Source organism: Lytechinus pictus, unplaced genomic scaffold (assembly GCF_037042905.1).
Source record: "Lytechinus pictus isolate F3 Inbred unplaced genomic scaffold, Lp3.0 scaffold_20, whole genome shotgun sequence".
Taxonomy (NCBI): Eukaryota; Metazoa; Echinodermata; class Echinoidea; order Temnopleuroida; family Toxopneustidae; genus Lytechinus; species Lytechinus pictus.
Window position 1 is genome coordinate 14,742,801 of NW_026974141.1, and position 23,360 is coordinate 14,766,160.

General features: G+C 44.3%; 2 protein-coding genes across 2 annotated transcripts; one reads left to right on the top strand and one right to left on the bottom strand.

Moving 5' to 3' along the window:
• On the top strand, positions 1–8,800 carry LOC135157814 (A-kinase anchor protein 9-like). Its single transcript, XM_064114756.1, has 9 exons — positions 1–2,556; positions 2,608–3,228; positions 3,262–4,650; positions 4,936–6,357; positions 6,396–6,872; positions 6,911–7,249; positions 7,288–7,848; positions 7,924–8,235; positions 8,312–8,800. Exons 1-9 carry the CDS (start codon positions 1–3, stop codon positions 8,798–8,800), a joined length of 8,166 nt encoding a protein of 2,721 aa, XP_063970826.1.
• A 3,848-nt stretch (positions 8,801–12,648) lies between these two features.
• Positions 12,649–19,545, bottom strand: LOC129282948 (uncharacterized). Its single transcript, XM_054918802.2, has 9 exons — positions 19,208–19,545; positions 18,318–18,524; positions 17,600–17,944; positions 16,789–16,860; positions 15,979–16,187; positions 14,973–15,072; positions 14,518–14,633; positions 13,716–13,905; positions 12,649–13,439 (listed from the first exon to the last, which is right to left on the bottom strand). Exons 1-9 carry the CDS (start codon positions 19,530–19,532, stop codon positions 12,649–12,651), a joined length of 2,355 nt encoding a protein of 784 aa, XP_054774777.2. The 5' UTR covers positions 19,533–19,545.
• Between the last annotated feature and the right edge of the window lie 3,815 nt (positions 19,546–23,360).

The window sequence follows — 23,360 nt, forward strand, 5'->3', positions numbered from 1 at the left end:
ATGCAGGAAAGAATCGGAGGAAGAGGAAATAGGGGACTGGAGACAAAGGGGGAGGGGACACAGCGGGAGATGAAGGCCGAGCAGAAGGTGGATACAGAGGAGGAGATGGTGGAGAAGTTGGAAGCGGAGAAGGAGGAGGAGCTGGCAGAAGAGCAGGTAGTGATGACAGTAGAGGACTCAAATGAGAAGGAAGAGATGGAAACCGAGGAGGCGAAGGTGGAGATAGAGAAGGACATGAAGGAAGAGCTAAAGGAGGAACTGAAGGCTGCAGATATTAATACAGAGGAATTGCTGGAAACAGAGGCAGTGGTGGAGGAGCTAATGGAAGATGAGGAGGTGGAGACAGGAAAGACAGAGCTGACGGCTAAGGAAGCGGAGGATGAGCTGGAGATTACAGAGATGATTGCAGTGGAAGGGATGGAAACAGAGCTGGTGGAGGAGCTAGAGCTAATAGAAGGGGAGAAGGTGAAGACAGGGAAGGTAGAGCTGATGGCTATGGATGAGAAGAAGGAGCTGAAGATTACAGGGATGACTGCAGTGGAAGGGCAGGGAACAGAGCCGATGGAGGAGCTGGAGCTAATGGAAGATGAGGAGGTTGAGACAGGAAAGATAGAGCTGATGGCTAAGGAGGAGGAGCTGAAGATTGCAGGGATGACTGCAGTGGAAGGGCTGGAAACAGAGCTGGTGGAGGAGCTGGAGCTAATGGAAGGGGAGGAGATGGCTCAGACAGGAAAGGCAGAGCTTACAGCTAAGGAGGCGGAGGAGGAGCTGAAGATTGCAGGGATGACTGCAGTGGAAGGGCAGGTAACAGAGCAGATGAAGGAGCTGGAGCTAATGGAAGATGAGGAGGTTGAGACAGGAAAGATAGAGCTGATGGCTAAGGAGGAGGAGCTGAAGATTGCAGGGATGACTGCAGTGGAAGGGCTGGAAACAGAGCTGGTGGAGGAGCTAGAGCTAATGGAAGATGGGGAGGCCGTGGAGACAGGAAAGGCAGAGCTGACGGCTAAGGAGGCGGAGGAGGAGCTGAAGATTACAGAGATGACTGCAGTGGAAGGGCAGAGAACAGAGCCGATGGAGGAGCTGGAGCTAATTCAAGATGAAGAGGTTGATACAGGAAATATAGAGCTGATGGCTAAGGAGGAGCTGAAGATTGCAGGGATGACTGCAGTGGAAGGGCAGGGAACAGAGCCGGTGGAGGAGCTGGAGCTAATGAAGGATGAAGAGGTTGAGACAGGAAAGGTAGAGCTGATGGCTAAGGAGGAGAAGGAGGAGCTGAAGATTGCAGGGATGACTGCAGTGGAAGGGCTAATGGAAGATGATGAGGTGGAGACAGGGAATGTAGAGCTGATGGCTATGGAGGAGGAGGAGCTGAAGATGGCAGAGATGACTGCAGTAAAAGGGCTGGGAACAGAGCTGGGGCTAATGGAAGGGGAGGAGATGGCTCAGACAGGAAATGCAGAGCTGACAGCTAAGGAGGCGGAGGAGGAGCTGAAGATTGCAGGGATGACTGCAGTGGAAGGGCATGGAACAGAGCCTGTGGAGGAGCTGGAGCTAATGAAAGATGAAGAGGTTGAGACAGGGAAGGTACAGCTGATGGCTAAGGATGAGAAGGAGGAGCTGAAGATTGCAGGGATTACTGCAGTGGAAGGGCTGGAAACAGAGCTTGTGGAGGATCTGGAGCTAATGGAAGGGGAGAAGGTGGAGACAGGGAAGGTAGAGCTAATGGCTATGGAGGAGGAGGAGCTGAAGATGGCAGAGATGACTGCAGTAGAAGGGCTGGGAGCAGAGCCGGTGGAGGAGCTGGAGCTAATGGAAGGGGAGGAGATGGCTCAGACAGGAAAGGCAGAGCTGACAGCTAAGGAGGCGGAGGAGGAGCTGAAGATTGTAGGGATGACTGCAGTGGAAGGGCAGGGAACAGAGCCGGTGAAGGAGCTGGAGCTAATGAAAGACGAAGAGGTTGAGACAGGAAATGCAGAGCTGACAGCTAAGGAGGAGAAGGAGGAGCTGAAGATTGCAGGGAAGACTGCAGTGGAAGGGCAGGGAACAGAGCCGGTGGAGGAGCTGGAGCTAATGGAAGATGAGGAGGTTGAGACAGGAAAGATAGAGCTGATGGCTAAGGAGCTGAAGATTTCAGGGATGACTGCAGTGGAAGGGCTGGAAGCAGAGCTGGTGGAGGATCTGGAGCTAATGGAAGGGGAGAAGGTGGAGACAGGGAAGGTAGAGCTGATGGCTATGGAGGAGGAGGAGCTGAAGATGGCAGAGATGACTGCAGTAGAAGGGCTGGGAGCAGAGCCGGTGGAGGAGCTGGAGCTAATGGAAGGGGAGGAGATGGCTCAGACAGGAAAGGCAGAGCTGACAGCTAAGGAGGCGGAGGAGGAGCTGAAGATTGTAGGGATGACTGCAGTGGAAGGGCAGGGAACAGAGCCGGTGGAGGAGCTGGCGCTAATGAAAGATGAAGAGGTTGAGACAGGAAAGGTAGAGCTGATGGCTAAGGAGGAGAAGGAGGAGCTGAAGATTGCAGGGATGACTGCAGTGGAAGGGCTGGAAACAGAGCTGGTGGAGGAGCTAGAGCTAATGGAAGATGAGGAGGCCGTGGAGACATGAAAGGCAGAGCTGACGGCTAAGGAGGCGGAGGAGGAGCTGAAGATTACAGAGATGACTGCAGTGGAAGGGCAGGGAACAGAGCCGATGGAGGAGCTGGAGCTTATTCAAGATGAAGAGGTTGATAAAGGAAATATAGAGCTGACGGCTAAGGAGGAGCTGAAGATTGCAGGGATGACTGCAGTGGAAGGGCAGGGAACAGAGCCGGTGGAGGAGCTGGAGCTAATGAAGGATGAAGAGGTTGAGACAGGAAAGGTAGGGCTGATGGCTATGGAGGAGGAGGAGCTGAAGATGGCAGAGATGACTGCAGTAGAAGGGCTGGGAACAGAGCCGGTGGAGGAGCTTGAGCTAATGGAAGGGGAGGAGATGGCTCAGACAGGAAAGGCAGAGCTGACAGCTAAGGAGGCGGAGGAGGAGCTGAAGATTGTAGGGATGACTGCAGTGGAAGGGCAGGGAACAGAGCTGGTGGAGGAGCTGGCGCTAATGAAAGATGAAGAGGTTGAGACAGGAAAGGTAGAGCTGATGGCTAAGGAGGAGAAGGAGGAGCTGAAGATTGCAGGGATGACTGCAGTGGAAGGGCTGGAAACAGAGCTGGTGGAGGAGCTAGAGCTAATGGCAGATGAGGAGGTTGAGACATGAAAGATAGAGCTGATGGCTAAGGATGAGGAGGAGGAGCTGAATATTGCAGGGATGACTGCAGTGGAAGGGCTGGAAACAGAGCTGGTGGAGGAGCTGGAGCTAATGGAAGGGGAGAAGGTGGAGACAGGGAAGGTAGGGCTGATGGCTATGGAGGAGGAGGAGCTGAAGATGGCAGAGATGACTGCAGTAGAAGGGCTGGGAACAGAGCCGGTGGAGGAGCTGGAGCTAATGGAAGGGGAGGAGATGGCTCGGACAGGAAAGGCAGAGCTGACAGCTAAGGAGACGGAGGAGGAGCTGAAGATTGCAGGGATGACTGCAGTGAAAGGGCAGGTAACAGAACCGATGGAGGAGCTGGAGCTAATGGAAGATGAGGAGGTTGAGACAGGAAAGATAGAGCTAATGGCTAAGGAGGAGGAGGAGATGAAGATTGCAGAGATGACTGCAGTAGAAGGGCTGGGAACAGAGCCGGTGGAGGAGCTGGGGCTAATGGAAGGGGAGGAGATGGCTCAGACAGGAAAGGCAGAGCTGACAGCTAAGGAGGAGGAGGAGGAGCTGAAGATTGCAGGGATGACTGCAGTGGAAGAGCTGGAAACAGAGCTGTTGGAGGAGCTAGAGCTAATGGAAGATGAGGAGGTGGAGACAGGGAATGTAGAGCTGATGGTTATGGAGGAGGAGGAGCTGAAGATGGCAGAGATGACTGCAGTAGAAGGGCTGGGAACAGAGCCGGTTGAGGAGCTGGAGCTTATGGAAGGGGAGGAGATGGCTCAGACAGGAAAGGCAGAGCTGACAGCTAAGGAGGCGGAGGAGGAGCTGAAGATTGCAGGGATGACTGCAGTGGAAGGGCAGGGAACAGAGCCGGTGGAGGAGCTGGAGCTAATGGAAGATGAGGAGGTTGAGACAGGAAAGATAGAGCTGATGGCTAAGGAGGAGGAGGAGGAGCTGAAGATTGCAGGGATTACTGCAGTGGAAGGGCTGGAAACAGAGCTTGTGGAGGATCTGGAGCTAATGGAAGGGGAGAAGGTGGAGACAGGGAAGGTAGAGCTAATGGCTATGGAGGAGGAGGAGCTGAAGATGGCAGAGATGACTGCAGTAGAAGGGCTGGGAGCAGAGCCGGTGGAGGAGCTGGAGCTAATGGAAGGGGAGGAGATGGCTCAGACAGGAAAGGCAGAGCTGACAGCTAAGGAGGCGGAGGAGGAGCTGAAGATTGTAGGGATGACTGCAGTGGAAGGGCAGGGAACAGAGCCGGTGGAGGAGCTGGCGCTAATGAAAGATGAAGAGGTTGAGACAGGAAAGGTAGAGCTGATGGCTAAGGAGGAGAAGGAGGAGCTGAAGATTGCAGGGATGACTGCAGGGGAAGGGCTGGAAACAGAGCTGGTGGAGGAGCTAGAGCTAATGGAAGATGAGGAGGCCGTGGAGACATGAAAGGCAGAGCTGACGGCTAAGGAGGCAGAGGAGGAGCTGAAGATTACAGAGATGACTGCAGTGGAAGGGCAGGGAACAGAGCCGATGGAGGAGCTGGAGCTTATTCAAGATGAAGAGGTTGATAAAGGAAATATAGAGCTGACGGCTAAGGAGGAGCTGAAGATTGCAGGGATGACTGCAGTGGAAGGGCAGGGAACAGAGCCGGTGGAGGAGCTGTAGCTAATGAAGGATGAAGAGGTTGAGACAGGAAAGGTAGGGCTGATGGCTATGGAGGAGGAGGAGCTGAAGATGGCAGAGATGACTGCAGTAGAAGGGCTGGGAACAGAGCCGGTGGAGGAGCTTGAGCTAATGGAAGGGGAGGAGATGGCTCAGACAGGAAAGGCAGAGCTGACAGCTAAGGAGGCGGAGGAGGAGCTGAAGATTGTAGGGATGACTGCAGTGGAAGGGCAGGGAACAGAGCCGGTGAAGGAGCTGGAGCTAATGAAAGACGAAGAGGTTGAGACAGGAAATGCAGAGCTGACAGCTAAGGAGGAGAAGGAGGAGCTGAAGATTGCAGGGAAGACTGCAGTGGAAGGGCAGGGAACAGAGCCGGTGGAGGAGCTGGAGCTAATGGAAGATGAGGAGGTTGAGACAGGAAAGATAGAGCTGATGGCTAAGGAGCTGAAGATTTCAGGGATGACTGCAGTGGAAGGGCTGGAAACAGAGCTGGTGGAGGAGCTGGAGCTAATGGAAGGGGAGAAGGTGGAGACAGGGAAGGTAGGGCTGATGGCTATGGAGGAGGAGGAGCTGAAGATGGCAGAGATGATTGCAGTAGAAGGGCTGGGAACAGAGCCGGTGGAGGAGCTGGAGCTAATGGAAGGGGAGGAGATGGCTCGGACAGGAAAGGCAGAGCTGACAGCTAAGGAGACGGAGGAGGAGCTGAAGATTGCAGGGATGACTGCAGTGAAAGGGCAGGTAACAGAACCGATGGAGGAGCTGGAGCTAATGGAAGATGAGGAGGTTGAGACAGGAAAGATAGAGCTAATGGCTAAGGAGGAGGAGGAGCTGAAGATTGCAGAGATGACTGCAGTAGAAGGGCTGGGAACAGAGCCGGTGGAGGAGCTGGGGCTAATGGAAGGGGAGGAGATGGCTCAGACAGGAAAGGCAGAGCTGACAGCTAAGGAGGAGGAGGAGGAGCTGAAGATTGCAGGGATGACTGCAGTGGAAGGGCTGGAAACAGAGCTGTTGGAGGAGCTAGAGCTAATGGAAGATGAGGAGGTGGAGACAGGGAATGTAGAGCTGATGGTTATGGAGGAGGAGGAGCTGAAGATGGCAGAGATGACTGCAGTAGAAGGGCTGGGAACAGAGCCGGTGGAGGAGCTGGAGCTTATGGAAGGGGAGGAGATGGCTCAGACAGGAAAGGCAGAGCTGACAGCTAAGGAGGCGGAGGAGGAGCTGAAGATTGCAGGGATGACTGCAGTGGAAGGGCAGGGAACAGAGCCGGTGGAGGAGCTGGAGCTAATGGAAGATGAGGAGGTTGAGACAGGAAAGATAGAGCTGATGGCTAAGGAGGAGGAGGAGGAGCTGAAGATTGCAGGGATGACTGCAGCGGAAGGGCATGGAACAGAGCCTTTGGAGGAGCTGGAGCTAATGGAAGATGAGGAGGTTGAGACAGGAAAGATAGAGCTGATGGCTAAGGAGGAGGAGCTGAATATTGCAGGGATGACTGCAGTGGAAGGGCTGGAAAAATAGAGCTGGTGGAGGAGCTGGAGCTAATGGAAGGGGAGAAGGTGGAGACAGGGAAGGTAGAGCTGATGGCTATGGAGGAGGAGGAGCTGAAGATGGCAGAGATGACTGCAGTAGAAGGGCCGGGAACAGAGCCGGTGGAGGAGCTGGAGCTAATGGAAGGGGAGGAGATGGCTCAGACAGGAAATGCAGAGCTGACAGCTAAGGAGGAGAAGGAGGAGCTGAAGATTGCAGGGATGACTGCAGTGGAAGGGCAGGGAACAGAGCCGGTGGAGGAGCTGGAGCTAATGGAAGATGAGGAGGTTGAGACAGGAAAGATAGAGCTGATGGCTAAGCAGGAGGAGGAGGAGGATCTGAAGATTGCAGGGATGACTGCAGTGGAAGGGCAGGGAACAGAGCCGATGGAGGAGCTGGAGCTAATGGAAGATGAGGAGGTTGAGACAGGAAAGATAGAGCTGATGGCTAAGGAGGAGGAGCTGAAGATTGCAGGGATGACTGCAGTGGAAGGGCTGGAAAAATAGAGCTGGTGGAGGAGCTGGAGCTAATGGAAGATGAGGAGGTTGAGACAGGAAAGATAGAGCTGATGGCTAAGGAGGAGGAGCTGAAGATTGCAGGGATGACTGCAGTGGAAGGGCATGGAACAGAGCCTGTGGAGGAGCTGGAGCTAATGAAAGATGAAGAGGTTGAGACAGGGAAGGTAGAGCTGATGGCTAAGGATGAGAAGGAGGAGCTGAAGATTGCAGGGATTACTGCAGTGGAAGGGCAGGGAACAGAGCCGATGGAGGAGCTGGAGCTAATGGAAGATGAGGAGGTTGAGACAGGAAAGATAGAGCTGATGGCTAAGGAGGAGGAGCTGAAGATTGCAGGGATGACTGCAGTGGAAGGGCTGGAAAAATAGAGCTGGTGGAGGAGCTGGAGCTAATGGAAGGGGAGAAGGTGGAGACAGGGAAGGTAGAGTTGATGGCTATGGAGGAGGAGCAGCTGAAGATGGCAGAGATGACTGCAGTAGAAAGGCTGGGAACAGAGCCGGTGGAGGAGCTGGAGCTAATGGAAGGGGAGGAGATGGCTCAGACAGGAAATGCAGAGCTGACAGCTAAGGAGGAGAAGGTGGAGCTGAAGATTGCAGGGATGACTGCAGTGGAAGGGCAGGGAACAGAGCCGGTGGAGGAGCTGGAGCTAATGGAAGATGAGGAGGTTGAGACAGGAAAGATAGAGCTGATGGCTAAGGAGGAGGAGGAGGAGCTGAAGATTGCAGGGATGACTGCAGTGGAAGGGCATGGAACAGAGCCTGTGGAGGATCTGGAGCTAATGGAAGATGACGAGGTTGAGACAGGAAAGATAGAGCTGATGGCTAAGGAGGAGGAGCTGAAGATTGCAGAGATGACTGCAGTGGAAGAGCTGGAAACACAGCTGGTGGAGGATCTGGAGCTAATGGAAGGGGAGAAGGTGGAGACAGGGAAGGTAGAGCTGATGGCTATGGAGGAGGAGGAGCTGAAGATGGCAGAGATGACTGCAGTAGAAGGGCTTGGAGCATAGCCGGTGGAGGAGCTGGAGCTAATGGAAGGGGAGGAGATGGCTCAGACAGGAAAGGCAGAGCTGACAGCTAAGGAGGCGGAGGAGGAGCTGAAGATTGTAGGGATGACTGCAGTGGAAGTGCAGGGAACAGAGCCGGTGGAGGAGCTGGAGCTAATGAAAGATGAAGAGGTTGAGACAGGAAAGGTAGAGCTGATGGCTAAGGAGGAGAAGGAGGAGCTGAAGATTGCAGGGATGACTGCAGTGGAAGGGCAGGGAACAGAGCCGGTGGAGGAGCTGGAGCTAATGAAAGATGAAGAGGTTGAGACAGGAAAGGTAGAGCTGATGGCTAAGGAGGAGAAGGAGGAGCTGAAGATTGCAGGGATGACTGCAGTGGAAGGGCTGGAAACAGCTGGTGGAGGAGCTAGAGCTAATGGAAGATGAGGAGGTAGAGACAGGGAATGTAGAGCTGATGGCTATGGAGGAGGAGGGGCTGAAGATGGCAGAGATGACTGCAGTGGAAGGGCTGGGAACAGAGCCGGTGGAGGAGCTGGAGCTAATGGAAGGGGAGGAGATGGCTCAGACAGGAAAGGTAGAGCTGATAGCTAAAGATGAGATGGGGCTAAAGGTTGCAGAGATGGCTTCAGTGGAAGGGCTGGGAACAGAACTGGTGGCGGAGATGAGGGTGGAAGAGGAGCTGCAAGAAGAGGAGAAGGTGGACGCAGATGAAGGCAATGTGAAGACAGCTAAGCTTGAGGCAGATGAGGAGAAAGTGGAGGCAGAAGAGGCACTTAAGGCATGCAGTACAGGGGGCAATGGTGGCAGAGGAGGAGGAGCATCAGGTATTTATGGAGAATGTGGAGGCAGAGGAGTCGACAACACAGGAGATGAAGAAAGATGAGAAGATAGAAGCAGGGGAGGAGGAACTTAAGGAGGAGGTGAAGATCGAGGATGAGGGAGAGATTGGTGTCGAGGAAGGAGACATGACGGCAGATGAGATGCTGAAAGGAAAGGAAGAAATGAAGAACGACGAGGAGAAGATGATGGCAGGGGAGGATGCATGGGTGATCACTTCCTTGAACAACCTCACCAAGGAGAAGGAAGAGGTGGACGATGAACAGAAGCTGCCCGAAATGCTTGAGGAATCAACAAAGTTTGCCGAATCATTTTGGAATGAGATGTGGATGGAGAAAGTGAAGCTAGAGGAGGAGGACAAGCAGAAGAAGGAAATAGAACAGGAGGTTCCAGAGTTGCAAGACTTTAAAGAGGAGATAAAGATGAGCAGAAAGGATGGCAATATCAAGAAGGAAAGTATCGGGGATATCACGGACCAGAGAATCGTTAATGGAAGGAGACTGAAGTGGTGGAAAAGACTTTGCTGTTTTGGTTGGCGAAGGCGTAGGAGACACTCTTGAAAACATTTCATAGAAGAAATTGTAAATAATTGTAAATAAATTGTAAATTAACCTCAAGAAGTATTTAAATTATGATTTATCTTGCAGTTGAGTAAATTAAGGTAGCAGATAGAGCGAGTGAAAGCGATAGAGAGATAAGAGTTTAAAAAATGAAGAATGGGTGAACAAAATGAAAGGAGAAAACGAAATAGGAAGAGGGAGAGAGAGAAAGAGGGGGGGGCGGAAGAGGGAAATTGAAAGGGGAAGGAAAATACAGAAACAGAAAAGAAAAAATGATAAAGGAAAGAGAGTGATAAAAGAACATAATGAAAGAAACAGAAAAAATAGAAGTAAGAGAGATAGAGAGAAGGAAAAATGGGACAGGAAAGAGAAGCGAAATCAAAGTGGAAGGGAAAATGAAATGAAGAGGGGAAATATCAGTTGTTAATTTTTTTTTCAACAAACTTGAGAATCATAGGAGCTTAAGCCCTTGCCTTCTCTTGTACTAAACAAATCAGGGGCCGCGGAACGGTTTTCAAAGTGGGGGGGAGGGGCTTTGGAAAAAAGTTTTGGAAAAAAGTGGGGGGCTGAAGCCCCCCCCCCCCCCCCCCCCCCCGCTTCTGCGGCCCCTGGCTGGTGTGTTATTATCATCGATAATTCTTGACATGCTTTATGTGTTTTCCTTTTGGCCCTGCTTTTACTGTAATTTTCAAATAGGGACTTATTGGTGTATATTCAGGGCCGTAATCTTTCTTGAGGGGCGACTTTTTCAAGCTTTTGAGCTTATGGCTGTCCCCTCCCATGCAATGATTGTTTATTGTTATTTTACCGTGAAATATTGTCAATATATTTTATGTTGTATGATCAATTTTTGCATGGAAACAAAGAATCAATCAAAATGCGAGCACGCAGCACCAGTTGATAAGTTTTAACGATCTGTGAAGTCCACCACAAATGAAATTTGATTTGAATAAATAGACGAAAGTAAAATAAGCACAATGCTGAAAAAAACAAACCATCAAATCGGATGTATAATGACATTTTAAAGTATTTATTTTTACAACACGACTCACACGAGTGGCATGCAAATGAAAGAGTCGATGATGTCACACACTCATTACTTAATTTTTTTTTAAATACTTTTTATGTAAACCATGCAAAAGTTCTATTCTATGCAGATTTGACATTAAGTTAGCTCTGCATGGAATTACAATAGACTGTAATTCATTTCATGCTCACTTATCATACAAGTTGAAGCGATTAAATAATATCAAAACAAAATTAAACTCTAAAATGACGATAAAATAAGATATTCGAATATAATTAAGTTGACATAGATTATAGATACACATACTGGCAACACAAACACATCAATCTTCATTTAATTCGTTGTACACTATGGAATTATTTATGGAAAGTATAGTGATCATTTGTTCCAAATGAGGGATTGGAGATAAGCTGGAAGAGGCGGAAGGTATAAAATAGGTGTCAATACTCCGAAAGATATCTACTATAAAATGTGAAAAGTCACTGGAAAACGTTGACCCTTTTTGTCACCGAAATATCGACAAAGGACAGTCGGAGGGTTACCCACGAGTAAACAGAGTGAATATTTGTCTGAAGCTAGTTTAGCAAAATGCCGTTTTTACAAACATGAAGATATGTATTCAGGAAAAAAGTAAACAAATATAATATATTTCATTTATCATTAATCAACACCAACGATTACTCTAGAGGAATGTTGCTATCATCTTTTTCATCAGTAATCATTTTAATAAACAAATTTAAAATAAATATAATTTCATAACTTTTATTTTTATCTGTATTTATCATTTTATATTTATATGTTTCTATCCATATATGTATAAACATAATTATCTGTAAATCTGTCACTTATCTAAAAAATAAACATATCTACCAATATACAAATTTGATGAAATTTACCTTTCTTAAAAAAGTAGATTATATAGGCCCTATCTTTTCATTTTTTTCTTCTATTTTTGCATTAATCACTGTGCAATAAACTCATCCTAGTATAAGGAAGTATACATTTCATTGCTCATTGTTCATTCCTTTGTAAATCTGTTATTGATTTTATACACCTAATGATGAAAATACATTCATACGTTTAACTGTAAAAAAAATGATTATAACTCACACGCTGGATCAGTTGGAAAGGACTAGAATTCCGGATCTTGTTCATGTCTCATAGCCCACCTGCTCACGAGGTGTCAAATACCCCCATAAAGTTTACTTCGAGGGGTTCGGGATATTCTATTGTCATCATTTTGCCACGTTTGCCTTTGCTATAAAGCTGTAAGTAACTTCACAAGAACCCCGGGATCCGTTAAACAAATGGTAACGATCAAACTCAACTTCAAAATTCAATCACAATAGATTCAACAAATCAGGGAAGCGTTTCATCAACATTATTTGTCCTACAAGTTGTCGGATCTGACAACTCTTCTGGGCTCCGTAACACAAGGATTAGCGATCAATCGCTAAATCAAATGACCAATTAAAATTAATATCACACGTGCATTTGGCGCGAAATACTGACCAGGAACGAATCAGAAGCGTTCTCTCATATTTGCTATTCATCGCTAATCTTTGTGTTACGGAACCCAGACCTTGATTGGCTAAAAAAGGCATTGTAACTGTAACGTTCGGATAGAACAGGATTTGTCGGATAAAGCGTCCGACAAGTCCCGTCTCCCTGATGGCTGAAGCGAATATTTGCGAGTTGTGCTTGAATTTCTGAACCTCACATATAACTGTTACAAGTCTTCCAGTAATGAGGCCTCCCGCCTTTATGACTTATTTTCCCTTCCCCTTTCATCTCAGTGTATTTTTAATCTTTCATGAAATCGTCAGGTAAGTAGAATCGCATACATTCGTAATTCCGAAGGTTCGTATTTCCGAAGGTTCGTAATTCCGAAGGTTCGCTAGTCCGAAAACGAAGTGAGGTTCGTAGTTCCGAAGGTTCGTTAATCCGAAAACGAAATGAGGTTCGTAATTCCGAAGGTTCGTTAGTCCGAAAACTAAATGATTAACGAACCTTATTTCGTTTTCGGACTAACGAACCTTCGGAACAACGAACCTATTATTTCGTTTTCGGATTAACGAACCTTCGGAACATCGAACCTAATTTTGTTTTCGGATTATCGAACCTTCGGAATAACGAACCTTCGGAATAACGCCACAAATGTTCGGATTAACGAACCCTTTTACGTTTTCGGATTAACGAACATCGAGGTATAGGCAATTTACGTGTTTCGGAGTTACGAACCTTCGGAATAAAGAACCTTCGGAGTTACGAACCTTCGGAATTACGAAGTGTAACCAGTAGAATGACCTATGCCGAAGCAGCAGCATGTACAACAGTAGTGGCTGGCATCTCTTCCTCAGAGTGCCTTTGACTCATCTGGTTATTGGTTTGCGATCGGCTTGTGTCAAACCAATCGGCGCTTCGTTGAGATCGTTCACGGTATGGAAACCCATATCCTCTCATTGACGGCAACGACCTGGATCCCATCCTTTGATCCCATCCTCCTCGGTGATAACCGGAGTAACGCTGGTACCGCGTCGGATGAGGGCGGTAGGGCGTGACCGGCGCGGTAGCCGCAGGACCCTTGGCGAAACCGCGTTCCCGCAGGAGATTCTCCACTCGTCCCATCTCATGGAAGTACTGCGTCAGCATAACCTCCGTCTCTCTTTTAAACGGAGGCGTGAACGGCGCCGGGGGAGGTGGGCGTGGTCGGTCAACAAATGGGCGGTGCACGTGTGGCGGTGGTGGTGGTCTTCGACGCTCCCATGGGCGTGTTCCATCTCGTGTCTCGCTCCATCTCCAGTTACCGTGGTTGCTCCTCCAATTTGGTCGTTGGCCAAACCCGAAGCGCCGCCCACCTGATGGTCTGTAGCCTCTCCGCCATGGGGGAGGCTGGATGTAATCACATTCCTGCTGCCTACTCCCCCTTTGCGACCACCATCGCTGCCCACCTTCGTGTTGGTAGAGACTCGATGTTGGGATATCTTCGCTTGATGACGTCGAGGCAGATTGATCTGATGTCCATTCGGGCTGTCTTGGTCGTCGAATGTGGCTCTCCCTCAGAATGTCGTTGTTGGCGTCGATAACGTCACTACTACCTGTTAGGCACAAACGTTTAAATGGTAAATATCAATCTTTGTGCAAAACTCATTAAAAACTTATTCCTAAATATTTCAGAAATAGCTATGACATCTTGGGCGTGTTTTACTCGGAAAATCAGAACCAGAAGCGCGATATGCAAATGATTAAAATAACAAGCATCAATAACATGTTCAAATTAGACAACAGTTTGGTTAAAATCACATGCGTTCCACGTTTAAATGTTCATATTTTTTCTATTCTATTTAAATTCTATTCCGAAGAAAAAAGCTTACTTCTGCGATAGATCCTCTCATGTTCACGCTGTGCAGCCTCTTTTGCAACCCGTTCTTCCATCATAGCATTCTGCAAGTGGTGCTGTCTGTCCTGGAGCCCAACAAGTTCATTGGATAGGTTAGCGATGTTCTGCTCCAGGCCGTTGTACGTCTGCTGGACCTGGCGAGCCTGACCACGGAGAGCTTGTTCCTGGATAAAAAAAAACACCCGATATGTTAAAAAAATGTATGTGTTCCATTACAGGAATGAGCGCGGGAAAAATTCCATCCTCCCCCCCCCCCCCCCGCAAAAAAAAAGAATATGTTGAGAACAATCAGCGACAATGTTCTGATATCATATCAAAACGCTATATTTTATTTACTTCAAAAATCAATTAAAGACATCGGCGTAAAGTGTGAGTGGCAACTTTGTTTAAGTCCCGAGGGAGCAAAGCGAGCGAGCTAAAATGTGACCTTGATTTTGTGATCTGTATTTTGACTTGATCAATAAATCAATATCATATCTAACATATTTTCTGTCTTTTTCAATCGTTTTTCTGTTTTTTTTTAAGTCGTGGAATTTTTGGATGCAAGCAACAATTTTTTTTCTTAAACACAAAATGTAATTTGTTGGTAGATATTGACGTAATATTCAGAAAAAAGTATCGCATTCCACCCTGTATCATTCCCTTTCCTTTTTTCAAGGTCGTGAATATATATATATATATTTTTTTTTTTTTTTGGGGGGGGGCATGGCTCCCAACCCCCTCTGCAGCTTATGTTTTGTACGCCAGTGCTGATGACTGAAATCATTTTGATTTACCTGCAGTGTTGCCTGTGTGACTGCAGTCCTCATCTCCTCGTTGGCTGTGTTATAACTCTTGATCTGTTCCTGGTATAGCTCCCTCTGTATCTGGGCTAGAGGAGTCTCTAATTCAGCTGATTTAATTTACGAAGGACAAAACGAGAAGTTACAGTTTATTGGCTACAGTACTAGGAGTCATCATCATCCTCATCATCGTCGTCGTCGTCACCACCACCACCATCATCATCATCATCACCATCACCACCAACATCATCATCATCATCACCATCACCACCAACATCATCATCATCATAATCATCATCATCACCACCACCATCATCATCATCATCACCATCACCACCAACATCATCATCATCATTATCATCATCATCATCATCCTCATCATCTTCATCATCATCACATCATTATCGTCACCAGTATCATACACATACATCATCATAAAATGCATTTACCACATGACAGATACTCGTCGGCTGGTTGATCTTTTGTCCTTTCCCAAGCTCTCAAGAGGTGACCGGTCTTTGCCTTTCTCAGCTGATCTCTCAGGAACACCTTCATTCGAAATAGAAGAGAGAAGAAAAGAGACAAGAGGAGCAAGTTTTTATTAAACACAATTTCCAAATAAAAAGAAAGAAGAGAGAGAAAGGGACGAAAGGAGAAGAAAGGGAAGAGAAGAAAAGTAAGCAGAAAACTTTAACACAGTTCCAAATTTTGATTTAATGACCAAGTCACTTCAACAAAACGGACCTCAAATCGATTATAATTCGACATTGGAAGTAATGTATTAGCTTTGATGGGTTTGGAGTCGGTTTCGTTGGTGTGAGTGCCACACAAGAGAAAGACGTAAAACAGATTCAAAATTATGAAGTCATTGCTCGAGCATCTGATTTAGTTTGAAAGTAGACTTTGTTTCTTAAACGGTTACAAACTAGAGTGGATGTTTGTGATGATGATGATGATGATGATGATGTTGGTGATGATGACTGATAATGGCGATGAAGAGGATAATTATTGACATGTTGGTGATGATGACGACAACGGCGGTGGTGGTGATAATGATGGTGATGGCGATGATGTTAATGACAACGATCGTGAGTAGGAGATAAAAAAGGCTATATGGAATTATATGAAATGGAATAATTTATGAAATGATATGAGATAATGAATTTAAGTAAGGGGATAGTGTGATATACCATGGCGGTGCCGGGCTGTAGAGAGGGGGCCAAGATAACTTGGCGTCAGGTTTTGTTTCCAACTTAATTACAGGGTTATGAACAAGTTAAACGGACCAGACCTTTCCTTGTGCATATTCTTTGTCCTTTTTTACCTTTTGCCCATTTTCTCTTCTTCCCCTTTATTAAATTACTATTTTAAGCAAAAATCATAGGGGGTCGCCCCTGCCCCTATGTAGTACCGCCCCTGGATGAAACCGATGATGAGATGGACGATGATACTCACCACACTTCCGTCCGGCATCACGGCCTCATTGAGTGACATTCGATCTAGAGTGACCTCCAGGCAATTAAGACTATTCTCTAAGAAATCTGCTTGTGCGTCCAATTGAGCCCGTGCGTTTGCCGCATCCTGAAGGCTGTCGTCAAGACTACACCCGACTGGAACGTTGTAGTAGTTTAATTCCTGTGCCTCTGGGAGGATGATGACAATATCTGAAAAATACAGATAAATAAAACATTCACCAAATAGCGAATACAACAATATTTTATAAAGATTTTTATTAAATTAATATACACCTCTACACCCTCTACTTATTTATTAACTAACACAAATAAACGTCGTGAAAGTCATTCTAATGATTTGTTTTATTATATCAAATTATCAAAAACCCAAAATAACAATAATAAACTATTTAACAAACCTCAGAAAAAAAGGACATTCGAATCATCGCTGGGAACTAAGCCCCTTTTTAATGAACATTTATTAAGAATAGCGAAAAAATATCTGACTAAAAATCATGTCTTTAGACGAGATGAGCCAAGAGAAAAAGAGTGAGGGGTGGAGGTGGGAAACGGGAGGATAATGAGAACCACCAAAAATATGAGAAAAGTTCTTGGGAAAAAGGTATATCTTGTGTGCCTATAAATATTTTCAATCAATATCTATTATTGATTATAATATTTCAACATAGAAGACCTCGATTTACGCAATTGCACAGAGCCATATGATGAATTTATTTTTTATTTTTGCTTTTTGTTATCATCGGTTTATTTCATAATTTGAAAAGATATATGAAATACATGAATTGGTTACCATCACAGCTATCATCCAAGTCATCGTTGCATCCGGTCGGCGGATTTTTTGGTGGCCGTATCTTTTCTTCTTCTGAAAAAATCATAAGAAATTATTTTTAAAATATTTGATAAATTTCATCAAAATTAATAGTTGTCATTTGTGTCTCTGTAGTTCTATTATTGTAAATACTTGTTTATGAAATAAACCATTTTAAAATGCATAAATAGTGATTCGGTTGATTCTTTGTCTAATTATTTAATTACTTGATAATAATTTGTTTCGTTTATCTATAGAAAACATCTGTTTATTCCTTTATTCACTCCTCGAGTACTCGGGTATTCGAAAGTCTAATAGTTACGTTAATCTAAAGTTATTAATTCATCAATCCTCGGAGGGCTTAGATGGGGGAGGGATGGGGTAGGCAATTAGGAACCATGAAAATGATATAATTTTCCCCATTAAATAATATAACAGAGTATTAAAGACCCACACTTGTCTTGTTGTCATTCATCCTTCTTCTATCTTCCCTTTTCAAAAGCTTATTTGTTCTGTCTTCTCTCTCTCTCTCTCTCTCTCTCTCTCTCTCTCTCTCTCTCTCTCACTCTTATATACTTTTTTTAGGACTTGAAAAATCTTAGGGTGGTCGACCCCCCTCGCCATGTTGTGCCGCCCCGGAATTAAAGTAGTTGACATCATTGAAAAATTGTTTTATCTATTTCGCTTCATTATCCTTCATTTAATTATCTAAGGTGGTAATTGGAAATGGGTTAATATGAATCTAAACGAGACAGGATAAAAAAAATTATGTTTTCTCATAATCCACATTTACCATTATCAATCTCAGCGAGTGCGGCATCTACAGCTGCCGATGATAGAACCCTCGAAATCTCGTTTGCGTAATCCTCATCGGAACCAAGGTTGATGACGGATTCTACCACGTTCGACGTCGAGTCTCCAGCCCCAGAATCGACATCACCCTCGCGCTCATCGTCCTCGTCTTCGTAACGCCATGTTTGCATGTATTCACGGACGTCTTCTTCGATGACGGGACTGAGTGTCGGACGTCGAGACGATCCCGCTCGCTTGGACTCCGGGGGTGTCGATGGGGTCGGTAGGAAGATCTCAGGATCTATCTGGATATCGTCTGTTGTAGGCGAGGAAGCGTCAGATTCTGCTAAGTGTTGTGACAAGAGAGAAATATAGATCTGTTGGCGGGGCTTTGACATATAATTCCCGCGTAATATGGAAGTGTTGCATCTGACAGTGTAATGAAGTGACGATATTGTGCAGTTCGGATTCACTGATAGAAGGTAGGGTCATTAATAGTTTTTTTTTTATATATATTCTTGACGTTATGCATAAACAATCAATGAAAGATACCCCAAGAAAATAATGATGGAAATTATTCTAACGCAATCGCAATGTTTTATAGATAACCCGAATATAACCGATCAATAGTCTTAGAAAGAAGGTGGGGGGGGGGGAGGGAGGGGAGGAGGAGGATGAAAACAAAAAACGAAACCAATAGGCCTTTAAAGAAAAATCACCTTCTCCTTCCGGCTGTGGTCGTTGACTTCCTTTTTCTTTCTCTATTGGTCCGTCACGAGGAGGAGTGTGGAGACAAATTCCACGACCAATGACCACGAGAGATGATGGATCATTACATTGACGACGGTTTTTGTAAGTAACATCAATGCCGACATCATCATCGACTTCATCCTCTGTCGACTCAGATTCGTCCATCGGGGAATGATCTACAAGTAACGGACATGGTATTGAGGCTTGGTAGGTCAAGATTATTCTTATGAGTTTGCTACTGTTTTATGTGTTATTTTTTACTTCCTTCCACCCCTTTTTCTTCCTCCCCATCCTCTTCTTTTACCTCTTCTTCTTCCTCTTCTCCTCCTACTTTCTTCTTCTTTTTCCTTTTTCTTCTTTCTTCCTTCTTATTCTTCTTTGTCTTCTTCTATTCGTCGTCGTCTTATTATTATTCTTCTTCTCTTTCTCCTTCCTCCCCCTGATTTTCATCATTTTCATCTCCGTAATGATCCTCGACATCACCATTAACGTCATCCTCCTCGTCACAACCATCACCACACTCATTCCCGATAAATATCACCATAACATGCACCAATACCATCACCATCGTCATGACCAAAGCCCTTACTTTTCATAAATCCTCATTATATCGCCGCCGACACCACCACCATAGTAAGCTCATCATAACCATCGCCATCTTTATTAATCATAATCATCATCATCGTCATCATCACCACCATTAATATCATCATCCTCATCATTATCACTAGATCTAGAGACACTAATATCAGATATCATCATCACCATCGTCACCACCAACAACAACAACGATGATATTATCATCCTTTCGGGCATGAGTGGGATTCATATGAATCACTTCACTTCCCTTTTTACTCACCTTCAAGAAATATTTCTTCCCCTCCTGAATAGCCACCCGAGAGGGCATCTTCACTGCTGAGCAGTTCTCTCATGTCCTCATACCCAGATATTTCATTAAACTTGGCATCGTTCTCGTAAAATTTGTCAAGACCAGCATCGACTACAGTCTCGACTTTGGCTTGGTCCCCTGCAGCAGATAACTTTGCGACATCAAACCGCCCATGCTGCCGGTCGTCGATGTAGACTTGGGTATTGCTGGCATTTTTGTTCAGAATCTTTTCTTGGAGTTGGACGACTCTTCCATTTCGATCAAAACTTGAATCAAGTGCTCTTTCATCGGTCATGGTTACACGGCCGAGAGATGAGGTTAAGTTCACCTTAAACTACTAACGATTTTTGTTAAAGGACGAATCCTGTTTGAACAATTTTGAAGAAAAATAAATGAACGAAAAACATTGCCATGTCCTAGCACAAAGTCAACGCAATTTGAATGGAATTTGATAATTTTGTCGACTCAATTAAAATTATAATTGGCGCAGCGCATGCCAAAATTTATGATGCGCGCGCGCGAATTGCGCAAGGCGCATAGTGTGATATGACGTAATACACGTAGAGTGTTGAAATTGATTGGTCGAATGTTTCCACCAATCAAAAGCTAATTAAGACATAGAAGAATAAGGGTTCCCATTTCATAAAATTTGTTAGGCCTTAATCAACGAACGTAGAGGGCAGCAACACACAAGCGTGTTGCTCTAAGGAAGGTCAACTCCGCTCGAATTTTGTGACCACTTTAAAAAACAAGGTGGGTTTGGGGGAACTTTGTAGAGTTGATTTTTTTTTAATTTGTTAATTTTAATATTTTTTTATGAAAAACTTTTAGATCGGTTATTCTGCGTAATAACATTTAAAATATTACTATTATTTTTGAAGAAAATATTTTACCTTAAATAATCATGATTTTGAAATTTTACCTCATTTTGGAATATCAAGGACGTTCTACAGTTAAAATGAAGTCCATGTCATTTTCACCAAATTTTGCAGAGAGTTACTTTGGTATCTATGCATTATGAAAATGCAAAATATAATATAGGTTTATGTGCTTATTTTTTTTCTACGGGTCTTCAAAGTCGCCGTATTTCAATGATATGCAATCTTGCGTAATCAAGAGAATTATGCCTCTCTTAGACCTCACGAATTCACCAAATGAGTGCAAATCATCTTTACCCAGTAGATACCGCATCAAACTTCAACAAATTTTCAAGATATATAAGAAATTGTATACGAAAGAAAGAGAAATTCTTTTAATTGGTAGAACTGTATCTATTTGGAGTCAGCAGCGCCCTCATTTGGCAAGAATGGTACAAAAACTCGGAAAAAAACAAATCTTCAAAGACGTGAATCTACTCAAAAATTAAAAAAATTATTTTGTGAGCTGCACTTTTTTTAAAATCCATGTCATTTTCATCAAATTCGGATAAATTGTAGAGGAATGCATATCAAAGGTGTAGGGAAGTTAAAAATATGGGGTCCATGTGCTCGTTTTTTAACTATGAGTGTTCAAAGTGATGCGAGTTGGCATGAAAATCGCCCAAATGCGCCCAAAACGTGCAAAAGTCTAATAATGCCGTCTAAAATGCGAATGGTTCCGTAGTTTTGCCCCCAAACATTCAAAATCCATGTCATTTTCATCATACTCTCCAGATTTGTAGAAGAATATATTCTGAAGACATTAAAATATTAAAAATATGGGGTCCATGTGCTCGTTTTTAAACTATCAGCGTCTAAACCGTTGCGAGTTGGCTTGAAAATCGCCTAAAAAGCGCCGAAAACATGCAAAAGTCTCTTTAAACCCTCTAAAATGCGAATGGTTCCATATTACGCTCCAAAACATTCAAAATCCATGTCATTTTCATCATACTCTCTACATTTGTAGAGGAATATATTCTAAAGACATTAAAATATTAAAAATATGGGGTCCATGTGCTCGTTTTTAAACTATCAGTGTCCAAAGTGTTGCGAGTTTGCTTGAAAATATTGAAATCCACCTAAAATGCGCCGAAAACGTGCAAAAGTCTAATAATACCGTCTAAAATGCGAATAGTTCCGTAGTTTTGCTCCCAAACATTCAAAATCCATGTCAATTTCATCATATTCTCTAGATTTACAGAGGAATATATTCTGATGACGTTGAAATATTAAAAAACATGGGGTCCGTGTGCTCGTTTTTAAGCTATCAGTGTCTGAACTGTTGCGAGTTGGCTTGAAACAGCCCAAAATGCGCCTTAACAGGTAAAAGTTTGATTATACCGTCCAAAAATGTCTGAAATACCAACGATTTCTTAGTCCTGCTCCCAAACATTCAAAATCCATGTCATTTTCGTCATACTTTCTATATTTGTAGAGGAATATATGTTGAAGAAGGTAAGATGTTTAAACTATGGGGTTCATGTGCTCGTTTTCAAATTATCAGTGTCCAAAATGTTGCGAGTTGGCTTAAAACAGTCTATAATGCGCCTAAAACGGGCAAAAGTCTAATACCGTCCAAAATGTCTAAAACACGGATGGTTCCTTAGTCCTGCTCCCAAACATTCAAAATCCATGTCATTTTCGTCATACTTTCTATATTTGTAGAGGAATATATTCTGAAGAAGTTAAGATGTTTAAACTATGAGGTTCATTTGCTCGTTTTCAAATTATCAGTGTCCAAAGTGTTGCGAGTTGGCTTTAAACAGTCTATAATGCGCCTAAAACGGGCAAAAGTCTAATACCGTCGAATGTCTAAAACACGGATGGTTCCTTAGTCCTGCTCCCAAACATTCAAAATCCATGTCATTTTCGTCATACTTTCTATATTTGTAGAGGAATATATTCTGAAGAAGTTAAGATGTTTAAACTATGAGGTTCATTTGCTCGTTTTCAAATTATCAGTGTCCAAAGTGTTGCGAGTTGGCTTTAAACAGTCTATAATGCGCCTAAAACGGGCAAAAGTCTAATACCGTCGAATGTCTAAAACACGAATGGTTTCTTAGTCCTGCTCCCAAACATTCAAAATCCATGTCATTTTCATCATGCTCTCTAGATTTGTAGAGGAATATATTCTGAAGAAGTTAAGATATTTAAACTATGGGGTCCATGTGCTTGTTTTTAAACTATCAGCGTCTAAACCGTTGCGAGTTGGCTTGAAAATCGCCTAAAAAGCGCCGAAAACATGCAAAAGTCTCTTTAAACCCTCTAAAATGCGAATGGTTCCATATTACGCTCCAAAACATTCAAAATCCATGTCATTTTCATCATGCTCTCTAGATTTGTAGAGGAATATATTCTGAAGAAGTTAAGATATTTAAACTATGGGGTCCATGTGCTTGTTTTCAAATTATCAGTGTCCAAAGTATTGCGCGTTGGCTTGAAACAGCCCAAAATGCACCGAAAACAAGCAAAAGTCTGTTAATACCGTCTAAAATGCGAGTGGTTCCGTAGTCTTGCTCCCAAACATTGAAAATCCATGTCGTTTTCATCATACTTTGCACATAGATACTTTAGCACCTGAATATTCCAAATATGCAAAAATTAACATGGGTCCATGTGCTTGATTTTTTTCTATAGAGCTTAAAAATTAACCCAAAATGGATGATGTTCTTAAGAATTGCGCATCCAAAAGAATTCGGCATTTTTAGACCTCACGAGATCACAACATTGAGATTAAAGCCCTATTAATCAGTCAAAATCCATGAAAATTTCATCAAATTTTGCAATATGATTAATAATTGTATCCGTAAGATGGATAATCTATCGATTGCTGTCAATTGTTTGTTCATTTAAGTCTAACAACACTCTCAGTTCTTAGAAATTGCGGGAAAGATACTCAACCTATAAAAATGTCAAATTTCAATAACAAACTTGAGAAGTATAAGAAATGCTGCACTTTATTTAAAACCCTTGTCATTTTCACCAAACTTTGCAAAGTTGTACAGGAAGGTATACCTAAGAGGTGCAACATTAAAAAATATGGGTTCATGTGCTTGTTTTCAAACTATCAGCACTCTTATTAGAGCAAATTTGCTTCTTAAAACACCAGAAAACGCGCCAAAAGCAGTATCTATGTGAGGAAAATTCCGAACCACTTTTCCATTTATTCATACTCGGGGTCATATTCATCATACTTTGCAGCACTA

Bases quoted from the DNA above. Each gene is read 5' to 3' on its own strand.
- LOC129282948 (XM_054918802.2), bottom strand. From the start codon at position 19,532: ATGACCGATGAAAGAGCACTTGATTCAAGTTTTGATCGAAATGGAAGA. The intron at 17,945-18,317 runs GTGATTTTTCTT...CACAACACTTAG, and splicing joins ACCACAGCCGGAAGGAGAAG to CAGAATCTGACGCTTCCTCG. The intron at 16,188-16,788 runs GTAACCAATTCA...TGTATTTTTCAG, and splicing joins CTTGGATGATAGCTGTGATG to ATATTGTCATCATCCTCCCA.
- LOC135157814 (XM_064114756.1), top strand. From the start codon at position 1: ATGCAGGAAAGAATCGGAGGAAGAGGAAATAGGGGACTGGAGACAAAG. The intron at 6,358-6,395 runs GCAGGGATGACT...GGAAAAATAGAG, and splicing joins AGGAGGAGGAGCTGAATATT to CTGGTGGAGGAGCTGGAGCT. The intron at 8,236-8,311 runs GTAGAGCTGATG...GGCTGGAAACAG, and splicing joins AAGAGGTTGAGACAGGAAAG to CTGGTGGAGGAGCTAGAGCT.